At 36.8% G+C, this 11,197-nt stretch overlaps 3 protein-coding genes across 6 annotated transcripts in view; 1 reads left to right on the plus strand and 2 right to left on the minus strand.

The window, feature by feature from the left end:
- Nucleotides 1-3,745, plus strand: part of ampd3a (adenosine monophosphate deaminase 3a) — a 16,708-nt gene extending 12,963 nt beyond the window's left edge. Inside the window, exons 9-16 of one of the 2 annotated variants that reach the window (XM_014026880.1) lie at nucleotides 201-332; nucleotides 573-736; nucleotides 824-950; nucleotides 1,358-1,521; nucleotides 1,635-1,755; nucleotides 2,911-3,084; nucleotides 3,181-3,291; nucleotides 3,383-3,745. In XM_014026880.1, coding sequence (XP_013882334.1) covers nucleotides 201-332; nucleotides 573-736; nucleotides 824-950; nucleotides 1,358-1,521; nucleotides 1,635-1,755; nucleotides 2,911-3,084; nucleotides 3,181-3,291; nucleotides 3,383-3,553 — 1,164 coding nt within the window. In that variant the 3' untranslated portion in view covers nucleotides 3,554-3,745. Of the gene's footprint in view, nucleotides 1-200; nucleotides 333-551; nucleotides 737-823; nucleotides 951-1,357; nucleotides 1,522-1,634; nucleotides 1,756-2,910; nucleotides 3,085-3,180; nucleotides 3,292-3,382 lie in introns of both variants that reach the window. The other variant, XM_014026890.1, reaches the window with a different exon arrangement.
- A 639-nt stretch (nucleotides 3,746-4,384) lies between these two features.
- Nucleotides 4,385-7,004, minus strand: lyve1a (lymphatic vessel endothelial hyaluronic receptor 1a). Of its 2 annotated transcripts, none has more exons than XM_014026911.1 (6): nucleotides 6,351-7,004; nucleotides 6,089-6,272; nucleotides 5,875-6,014; nucleotides 5,467-5,745; nucleotides 5,248-5,320; nucleotides 4,385-4,780 (listed from the first exon to the last, which is right to left on the minus strand). In XM_014026911.1, exons 1-6 carry the CDS (start codon nucleotides 6,466-6,468, stop codon nucleotides 4,636-4,638), a joined length of 939 nt encoding a protein of 312 aa, XP_013882365.1. In that variant the 5' UTR covers nucleotides 6,469-7,004; the 3' UTR covers nucleotides 4,385-4,635. The 2 variants fall into 2 exon arrangements, with proteins under 2 accessions (XP_013882365.1, XP_013882358.1); XM_014026904.1 differs by having other exon boundaries at nucleotides 4,385-4,783; nucleotides 6,351-6,994.
- A 1,880-nt stretch (nucleotides 7,005-8,884) lies between these two features.
- The window catches only part of mrvi1 (murine retrovirus integration site 1 homolog), a 19,154-nt gene continuing 16,841 nt past the window's right edge, over nucleotides 8,885-11,197 (minus strand). The window contains exons 19-20 of one of the 2 annotated variants that reach the window (XM_014026925.1): nucleotides 10,788-10,901; nucleotides 8,885-9,965 (exon numbers count right to left, since the gene is read on the minus strand). In XM_014026925.1, the coding sequence (XP_013882379.1) occupies nucleotides 9,803-9,965; nucleotides 10,788-10,901 (277 nt within the window). In that variant the 3' untranslated portion in view covers nucleotides 8,885-9,802. Of the gene's footprint in view, nucleotides 9,966-10,772; nucleotides 10,902-11,197 lie in introns of both variants that reach the window. The other variant, XM_014026920.1, reaches the window with a different exon arrangement.

Consider the following 11,197-nt stretch of genomic DNA (forward strand, 5'->3'; position numbering starts at 1 on the left):
GTCCGTGTTAAAATATATTTTAAAAAATTATAAAAACTAAACAACCTACAGTATTTTTACAGTCTTTATTTTACAGTTAAAATACATGTTTATCAAATAAAGTCTAATGTTACAACTAATCTGGGATCTCTTTAAAGACCATGATAAACGCCGATCACTCTGGCATCTGATTTTCACTTTCTAACAACTGGAATTCACAGGGGAGACAAACGTTTCATCGTTTTGACAAGTTCAACTCCAAGTATAACCCAGTGGGTGCCAGTGAGCTCCGAGAACTCTTCCTGAAAACAGACAACGACATCAACGGAGAGTATTTTGCTCAGATCATAAAGGTATCACGTCCTGTAGCCGAACATTTTAAAGTAGACATACCCTGCTTTAAAATCCTTCTTTTTCACATTCAAATCATTCAGTTGGGGTCTAAGTGGAACTGCAATTGTTTGGTCTGAATTCCTCCTATTTTAACTCCTTATTGTATTAACAGCTAAAAAAGTGTATTTTGCGTGATATGTCCCCCCTTTAAATTAAAATGCAACAACTGACTTCAGCAGACTCTTCCTCTCATCTCACAGGAGGTGGCTCATGATTTGGAGGAGAGTAAGTATCAGCACGCAGAGCCGAGACTGTCGATCTACGGACGCTCTGCTGACGAGTGGCAAAGTCTCGCCAAGTGGTTCATTCAGCACAAACTGCACTCGCCAAACATGAGATGGATGATCCAAGTGCCCAGAATATAGTGAGCTCACATTCCTATAAATAGATACAAGTCTCTGATGACCATACACCGAATTAAATATTAAAACCGTTTTCTTTTCTCTTCCAGCGATATCTTTAAGTCGAAGAAGCTGGTGCCTAATTTTGCCAAAATATTGGAGAACGTGTTCCTTCCTCTGTTTGAGGCGTCCGTGAACCCCCAGAAGCACAAAGAACTCCACATCTTCCTCAAATATGTAAGATGCTTAATCTTATTTTCAAAAATCAACACTGTAAAAAGTGTAAACATATAAACATTTCCTGAAAGCATTTTAATGCAATTTATGGAAATATGAGTGCTTGCTGGCAGAAAATTAACACCAGGTGAAGGAAGATGAATATACTGAAACACCTGCAGTGTAAAAAAAAAAAAGCTAAAATGCTCAATCATTGACAAACGTATTCATTAAGAAATGTTATCCACCATTTAAAAGACACGTTTATACTGTTTATAAGAGCAAAGTGGTTAATTAAAGATATGTTTAAAAAGTTCAAAATGGTGAGATTTGTTTGTGCAGAAAAAACTAATTGTTTGCAGTAATTTAGGTCTTAGAGGTTCTAAAATGCAATTTCAAAATAAAAAGGCAGCTTTCGTATTTTGCAGGTGTCCGGCTTCGACAGCGTAGATGATGAGTCCAAACACAGCAATCACATGTTTTCCTTCAGGAGCCCGAAACCCGAGCAGTGGGTGAGCGATGACAACCCCCCCTACAGCTACTACCTCTTCTATATGTACGCAAACATCATGGTGCTCAACAACCTCAGAAAGTGAGAGCTGACGCCGCCTTCCACTCAGTTATTCGTCAAAGAAAGAGAGCTGATGGAGAATAATCTGCAGTTTGAGAAAACGAGGTTTAATCCTGCATATCTTCYATCCACAGAGAACTTGGACTGAACACCTTCCAGTTTCGTCCTCACTGCGGAGAAGCCGGATCAATAACTCACCTGGTCTCCGCCTTCCTCACTGCCGACAACATCTCACACGGCCTCAACCTAAAGAAGGTCTTTAGAACGTGCTCACGGGGTCTTTTCTAACGGCTCAATTCCTTCAGATGTGAAGCTCAAGGTTCAAACAAAAAGCAAACCTCATCAGCAGTGTTTGTTGGTTTGAGAACACTTTTTTTTTTGCATTTATTTGCCTTATTTTTGTAAGAATGCCCCTCTGGATGTCTGTTTCCAATCGCACAGTGCTCTTTCTTCACAGGATAAATGAAAAAGGCAAAACAAATTGCAAGTGTTAGGAAGGAAAATGGAAGTTTGGATTTCCTTGTGAGTGAACATTTGTTCCAAAAGCAATGCCAGAAAAAAAAAAAAGACCAGAGTTTCCTGATATTTACACGAGGTGGCAAAACTCTGTTGACTCAAATGACTTTTCCAGTAGCGGATGTTTGATTTTAAAATCCACCCGAGGAATATAATAAACTGTTTCAGATTTAAATTATTTAGGAGTTGCGGAAACGACAGCTAGAAAAATATAGACTTATACTACTGTCAGGACTAAGACTTGACCACAAATAAGTTTGTGCTTTTTGTAGACCCAGTGTAAATGACCTGTTTAGATTCAGATTAGATTTATTTTGGTGGATTTGTATTGCAAAAAAATAAGAAAACAAAATAAAACACTATTTTACAAACCAATAATTTACCCAAAGAGAATAGGCTTATATTTGCCTACTCTATTTGGAGATAATGCAGTCTACAAAAAAGAAATGTTTACTGTCTGTATAAATACATACATTTACAGTAAATACGTATGTATATACATACACACATTGATTTTATTTTTTATAATTTAGTGAATAGGGACAGATATAAGTTTATACTTCTTTATGCTCCTTTTCGTGACTTTTTTCTCTGTTTTTTCTTTGATTTTTGACTTTTGTATGAATTTGTTTTATAGATAGATTGTTTTGTTAAAAAAATACACATGCACACATTTGGTTACACAACGCATATATACATCTACATAACAGTACAAGCTTTTATCATTCGACATTTTAAGGGTGTTTTAAAGCTCATCAAAAAAAATTGAGAAATCAGTTCGTTCTGTTTCACACCAATCACTGGAACACATCTAGATTTCACTTAACTTTTCTCTTTAGCATGRTCCGAATTATATTTACTCTTTCTTAACTMAATGTTTGTTCTTCCACTCAGAGTCCTGTGCTGCAGTACATGTACTACCTGGCCCAGGTGCCGATTGCAATGTCTCCTCTGAGCAACAACAGCCTTTTTCTGGAATACTCTAAAAATCCCCTTAAAGAGTTCCTCCACAAAGGTCTGTGTGTGTCCCTGGCCACGGATGATCCCATGCAGTTCCACTACACCAAGGTAAGTCTGACAGAAACCTGGTTTTGCTGCTGTGAGGATGGTTCTGTTGAATGTACTGTTTTTTTTTGTGGGGGTGGGGGTGGGTCCTGATCTTAGGAGCCACTGATGGAGGAGTATGCTATAGCAGCTCAGCTGTGGAAGCTCAGCACCTGTGATGTGTGTGAAATAGCCAGGAACAGTGTGCTGCAAAGTGGACTGAGTCACCAGGTAACTCTGACATCCTTTTATAATGTTTCAACCAGATATCAGTAAATTTGCTTTTTATCAACTTTTTTTAAAAAAATGTATTTTCTCTAAGGAAAAGAAGTGCTTTTTAGGAGCAAACTACCTGAAAGAAGGACACGAAGGCAACGACATCCGTCGGACCAACGTTGCCCAGATTCGCATGGCCTACAGACAAGAGACGCTGTGCAACGAGCTCAGCTTCATCGTTGACGCCGTGCAGTCTGAGGTTATTACTTCTCATTAGGAGGTAAAAGAATCTCGTATATGACAGAATCAAAGCATGCTCAGGAWTCATCAGTCACCATTATTTAGTAAAAAAAAAAGCCACCATCTGGCTACGATGGTTAACTAAGCACATACTTCCATTTAAAAAGCAACGCTGAACCAATCGGATAACAAATGAGAGCTGTAAAAAAAGAAACGCTTCAGTGATTGATGACACGTCAGAGCAGGGGTCTGCTGCCTGCAGATCTGGGGTCATGTTTGGTTCTGTGGTCCCTGTGCTTGTTTGACCCAAACTAACAAGAAAGAGATGAATATTTTAATTGATACCACAACAGAATAAACAATAAAATATCTATGGTAAGTCACGGTAAGCAACAGCTTGATAACTATCTTATCGTCCTGAGAGGAAATCTATCAGTTGAATATCAAACAGGCCTGATTGTATGTTTTATTAATCAAAGTGGGTTAACATTAAAAGTTTTCTTTTTAAAATGAAAGTCAGCAACTACCAACAGTTCATTTTAGTTTTTTTTAAATTTCCTTTAAACTGTTTTATTTATTTTTGTTGAAGTATTTATGTAATACTCAAGTTATTTTGTTTTTATTTCAAGGTTTTGGACAGTTTTATTTAGTGGGAAAACGAGAAGGAAATACAAATTATAAWATTTATTTAGGTTGCAAAGTCCTGTTTAGACTAAATCTTAGGAAGCAAATTTATGTCGTTGTTATTAAATAAACCCTAAATGTATAAACATTGTACATGTATTGTACTTTATCCTTTATCTTKATATTCTGACATTCTGCCATGGTTCAAATCTTATTTACTGTAAACAGACACAAGAACATGTASAGTTTAGAAAACGTTTAACACAGATAAAATTACAAAAAATGTTTGTTTCACAAAGTTTTACATTCATTTTGTGAAATGATGCATCAAAACACAACATTTTCAACATTTAATTTACATGAACATTTCCCTTTAGTGGTAAAACCACACGACAGTAAATAATACACATAAATACAAAAAAAAATACTTCATAGTTATTCCATACATTATATTAACAAAACCCAGAGAACAAGTCTTTAGAAAATAACCTTTTTTTATTGTGTACTGTCTTCRTCGTGTATCTTCTGATCTTCCTGGACATTTATCTTTGTTTCTGCGTCGTTCTCACATTTCCACTCTTGTGTCTGGATGTTCTCCGGCTGCTGCTGCTTTTGATCAGAACCCAAAGAGCAGTTTTTTCTTCTTTTCATTAAAAAAGAAAGACAGAAAAGAGGATTTAATTCACTCAAATAATGCTCCCGACTAGCTCAGAAAATAGTACACTTCAATTACCTGACAGTAGATATTTTTAAAGGGATAGTTCAGACATTTTGGAGTAGGATTCGGTAGCTAACAGCTTGTCTGAATGAGGCCACAATCAAAGTGACAACTGACAATTCTTAAAGGTTTCATGGATTAATGTATACATTAAAATATATAAATACTTTTATTAAACACAGAATGGAATCAAAAAGTCCAGAAGCAATGAATAAATCAATTAAAAATGTTCAGTCCCATCAGCTCCTTTCTTCCTCATTTCTTTAAACTGATGATGTTCAAAGAGCTGCCAAAAAGTTAACTATAGCTATACATGAAACCAATATCCCAAAAAATCTGAACTATTTAAAATTTTATTTTTGTCTGGTTTAATTTTGACGACCACTCACAGTTTGATGTACATGATTACAGCCACTAAAGCCAAGAGAAGGCCACAGGTGCAGGTGATGAGCACAATTTTTGCTGAAACAAAAACAAGTTATCTTACAGTAGTCGTAGAAAACAACAGCTGTGTACAAGGACAACGAAGTTAGCCATGCTTTTATTTGTTTTACTGGTATTTAGTGCTGAATGAAAGAAAAACGTCCAATCACAGCCGAGCCTCCTACCTCCTGTAGAGCTGTGTGTACTGCTGACGAAGCGAGCTGGTTCCACCTCATAAATCGTGGTTTTAGGTGTCAAAAACCAGTCACCCTCCTGAGACGGCGCTTCTTTAGAAGAAGCCTCCTCGGGAGGAGTTTCCTTAAAAGGAATCTCCTCAGAAGAAGCCTCCTCAGAAGGAGTCCCCTGAGAAAAAGCCGCCTCAGAAGGAAGCGTGCTGGTTTTTGAGTAAGAACTGGTGCTCAGAGGGCTATCAGTTGTTGCATCCTTCAATTGTGTTGCTGCATCTGATGGACATAAAGACAGCAAGAGATTAGACACAGTTATTTTTTAAGGAAATGTTTGTTTCTTTAATCCAGAATTTTTTGACATTCTTGCCTCCTTTTTTTTACTGTGCAAATGAAAAGGTGTCACACCTGATTCATTGAAGCAAAAGACATCAAATTTTTGTGTTAGAGAGGCTCGCCACGGCACCAGCCCAGTCTGATTTTTTCCACAATTAGCGAGCGCATGTATGCGAGGAATGACTGCCAAATGTTCATCAATCCATCCAAACCTAAAGATAACACAATATATTTCTGATTTGTACGCTCACTGAACTCCACAGTGAAGCATCACTGTGGTTCTTACCTGCACGTTTCCAAACCTCTGCTCAGAGCCTTCTCTACTTGTGCTTTTGAGGCGATCTGCAGCCCGAGGGAGCTGCAGAGGCTCCGGGCGTCTACGGCATCGTAGGCGTACTTGACCTGGTTCCAGTCGTTCAAATAGCTCACCTGGATCACTCCAGCGACACTCTGGTTCCCTGCTGGGAAAACTGGGCACAGCATAAGCAGATTAAAAAAAACATTAAACAAAATTAACTTTTAGCTCATGCTTTAAGCTCGTGCTTTACCTCTGATCTGGCTCACGTTCCGATCCGAGAAGACCGGAGCAATAGACAGCAGCGATGTGACACTCAGCCAGATCATGGTCATGATGACCGGTGAGAGCGCTGCAGGATTTATGAGCATGTGAACCAAATGACTCGGTTAAATAGAGGTGAGCCCGCTCTCTGGGGTGCATGCGCTCTGTCACTGCCGGAGAGTAAAGGAAAAGAAGGAAGGAAATACCGTGCACAGGTCAGCTCCAGAGCCATCTTATGTTCGAGGAGAATGGGCCAGAAGAGAAAGCGATTTAGCTAAAACGTCAAACGCAAAGCTTTGAAGACATTCGGAGGAAGGCAAGGTGACGTGGACACAAAAACAATCAAAGACTGGGACCTTATGAAAGAATGATTTATAAATGAATTAGCAGAGAGTACGACTCGGAGCAGAGAAACTGACCTAGGAAACTTATAACCTTATTTGTGTGACTAAAGTCAAAGCTTTTCATCATTTCCAACATCTGACTGCAGCACCCTGTCCTCAGGATTTCCTCTCTTGAGGCATTTACTTTATCACACGTACTTGCTATCGCTGGTGTCCTCTGATGGGCCTTTGGCACACGATGACATCCCACTTCCACAAAAACATGTCTCCACAAGGCCTGTTGGCAGGAAATGGCGCAAAGGGCGCTGCTGACAAAGACTTAGTGGTGTTTTTTGTTTTTTGGTCAGGTGTCAGTGGGGTGAATAAGGTTATAAATAATCTGAAACTGTTCAAACCTGTGGAATAAGAAGCATATTTTGAATGTGAAAAAAATGTGGCATTGCTTTAAATATGGTTCTGTTCAACAACTTAATCAAAATATTAATTTCTAATTTCTCATCTTCTCCTTTCTTTTTCCATGCCCTGTCCAAATGTCAACCTCAGGAAAGATCTCATCTCATAGTACAGTGGGATTTTTATTTTTATTTTTGGTTTTTCTAACCAAACCAGCAGTAAGTGAGAAAAGTTCAGATCGTCAACTGGCAGTCCACGGGCCAAATCTGGTCCACAAGCTCACTTCATTTGGCCCATGAAGAATTAATTAAGGATTTTTRGCATGCTTTTAACGTTATGTTTTGTGAAATAATTACACTTTATAATAGCTACGCCTCATTTAGCCTTAATTATTCATGAATAAATGGCCAGTTAAAACTGAAAAGATCATTTAATTAAAAATGATTCATACTTAAGCTATAGATGAACACATTTAGTAATGCTTTGTCCATAAAGGCTAATTACATCCAAAACCAACATACTCACTGTTTATTTGTGGTTAATAACTCATGAATGAACTATTCTGTATACTGTGTGTATATGTATGTATATGCTCATATAAATGTKRTTTCACACCATCTGTTAGACCAGTGGCGGATCTAGGATTTTTCAGTGTACGGGGCCATCAAGGGGCCACAATATTCATAGAAYGGCCAAGTATTTATTCAACATRCTAGRACACYAATCCCCAGTTTTTGTAAAGTTTATACATTTAATCAGTCACGTGTTCAAACACTAGAGCTTGCACACTAAATCCTCATCGATTTTACATGATTTTTACATAGCATACATAAATGAAACACTCTCAAACACACATGTGAGAAAATCTAGCCATRGTTGTAAAAAACCTTTTTATGCAGGARTGTTCAAATTGAAAAYGACTTCTGTAAGCTTSCTTCATGCTGGACTTTCCTATTTGACTCACTGGCACCACRAGTGGTTGGAAGTGMAACTGCAGCCACCATCATTGTTCTTGGGCAAGGAGAGCTGAGTGAAAGGACAGGGGCACTTCAGGGGCCAATCAGATTTCAGATGGGGCCAATGCCTCTGTGGGCCCCTCCCCTAGAACTGCCCCCATGTTAGACCTGTAATAATGATTAAAAAATGTTTGAACTGACTATAATTTTGGTCTGATTTCCACAGGTGAAAATGAACGTACTAGTTTATGAGTCATTAGGAATAAATAAATAATGAGTATGTATTTTTTATTATTTTAAGAGTAACTAGACTTCATGGATAAAGTATCAATAAATGTGTCAATTTATAACAATATTTTCTCAATGATGTTTAAAAGATTAAACCATTTATTAACGATTAAGGTTAAATAAGGTGTAGTATTATAAAATGTTACCCAAACATACATACAATTTAGGAGTGTCCAATCTTGAGAGTCACTATCCTACATGTTTTACAGGTCTCTGTTCTAAAACACCTGACATTAGTCGCCCTCGAGGTCTAGGCCTGAACACCTCTGTTAAAATTTGTTTATCCTCAGTCTAAAACTATAATTTAGCTGTGACTGGACTGATAATAATGGCTAGTCTGAGTGAAGACYAGACCAAAGCTGCTTAACTGAAACACTGTGTGGTAGATTTTTTAAAGAGTTTGCTGTCACTTACACATTAACTGRTTATGTAGAATTTCATGGTTATAWGCTAACACAAGCACCAGCSGTAGCAGCTAGCTGTAGCACTTCCAATGCAGCCTGGGATCAATTCTGGCAGGAATTGCAAACATGCTTCAAAAATATCCATCAAATCATTATTTTTAATGTGAATCCAAACAACTTTCCTTAAAGGCTGAAATAATTGCATTTCTTTAACTATGATTTGAGGAGAGTTGTACTACTAATAATATTTGATTAAACTTGATTTAAGTTTAATAAATCTATAACCTGCAGAATATCCTCAAGCACCTTTCATTTAAAGGTGAAGTGAAACAAGCATTACATCCGAACAGCAATTAAAACAGGCACTCAAATAGGATTTGATGACAAAACATTTGCCTCAAATCATTTAAAAAGTGCTCATAAAAAAAAAAATCAATCTGCCCGTGCGCCGAGTCCAAAATAACAAACACAAACCATCAACTGCAAAATATTGCACTTAAGAAACTACTTTTTGTGCTTTTGTCTAAAATTTAAAAATACTTTATAGCAATAAATGTACCAAAACAATCTTTTAAATAGGATTTTAAAACCTTTTGAGGGTTTTGTTTTGTAATATTATCTTAAACAGGTTACGTATCTCAACAAATATACAGTTTTTCTGTGGTATTTAAATAAAAGTATCACAATCATCCTTCAAAGTAACAGAATGTATTGTTACAAATGCAACTAGATTGATTAAATATATGTTTAATTACACTATATCATTGGTCCCTAAACCTAAACTTTCTTATTCGCTGCAATAAACAGTCATTGTTTCTTTCATAATAAAATTATAACTTAATCCCATTGACCATTAAAGCAGTATCATCCATGTAACCTCCCAAAAACACKTCTGAACCCTCGGGCTTCAGGTTCATCCCATTCAAGTGAGTCCGGGTGTGATTTTTACGGCAACGAGACAAAGATCGGTGGTTTTAGCTCCTTTGTTGTGATGTTCTTTGGTTGTTCGTTTAGTCCAAGGATCTCTGCCAAGGTTGATAAAAAGTCTCAGGTATCTTACGTGTCGTCACGCCGGTTGTAGTAGTCACTGAAGAAGGTGAAAATACTGATAACCACACACATCACCACAAACAGCATCAGGAAGATCCAAAGAAGACGCCGAGTCACTGAGATCTTGGGGCAGATCTGATTGAGAAGAGCCAGGATCTCTGAAATCCTCCTGCGAAGATCAGAGATGTCAGTTAGTAGATTCTACAACGATTCACTGTAAAACGAGTACATCTTTACAGAAACTAAATTTATTGATTCATGTCGAAGCATTACAAGAACTGGTGGCCACATTTTGGGATTGAAGGTGTTTTTAAAGCGGACAAGTTTTGTACAGTTTCACACATTTTAAAGCACATGCTTAAAATCAGTCTTTTAAAACAATATAAATAAGGTGAAGGAAGCGTGACAAATTAAGTTACAAATTATCTGAAATTATGTTCTTTCTGGATTACTGTCACAACAAACAACAAATGAACGACCCATGAAAAAAGTTCCATTTTTGTTGTTTAAATACATTCAAAACAACAATGATGAATCTATATCAACACAATTATCTTTATTCTAACTGTCAAATTAAACTGATAAATCTGGTTTACTGTTAACAACCAACCAAACAAAAAGAAATAAAACAAAAGACAAATAGTCACGCACAAAAAGTAATTTATAAAAATGACAAAATTCAATGCCAGTGCTGCATCTGTTCGAAAAGGAAAAAGTGTAAACTTATTTAATCCTACTCATTTTCTATATTATTTCTTACTCAAAGTGTAATGAATGTAAAGTAATGGGCCTTTGAAGTAAGGCCCAGTAGAACCCAAACATTTCCTTCAAATATAATAAATGGATGGTTGAATGCTTAGAAATTACCCAAAACTGTTATCAGTTTTTTAATTATATTTGTTGCTTTTACCAATATAGTTCAAATAAACTTATAATCAATGCTTGATATGTTGTTCAAAGAAGAACATTTAATTACCTGCTGCTTTTATACCTTATTCCACTTTCTTCATCCTTATGTTTCAGTTCCAGCAGTTTCTCTGCATCGCTCTCATCCTCACTTTTCTCCTCAAGAAGTGCTTTGCTTTGCTTTAGTCCATCTTGGTAGCTGCAGGCAAAATATTTCTGTACTGAGTATTCATACTTGATATACTGTATTTATCAAAGACATAGTTAGAGATGAGCTTTGAATGAACTAACAATATTGATCACTTGAAACATACAGCTTATATCAGTAGTAATACTACAGTATGTACATGACATATTCCCAGTAGATGCTGATATAGCCAGTGAGTCCAGAGTATGTAACAGGATTGTACCCAGTAAGTACCCAATAAATATCKATTAAGTGCCAGGTATGTAACAGGTACATACAGTTTAAGATAAACATACCAGACAGTTAAA

This window comes from Austrofundulus limnaeus, unplaced genomic scaffold, assembly GCF_001266775.1.
Source record: "Austrofundulus limnaeus strain Quisiro unplaced genomic scaffold, Austrofundulus_limnaeus-1.0 Scaffold5, whole genome shotgun sequence".
Taxonomy (NCBI): domain Eukaryota; kingdom Metazoa; phylum Chordata; class Actinopteri; order Cyprinodontiformes; family Rivulidae; genus Austrofundulus; species Austrofundulus limnaeus.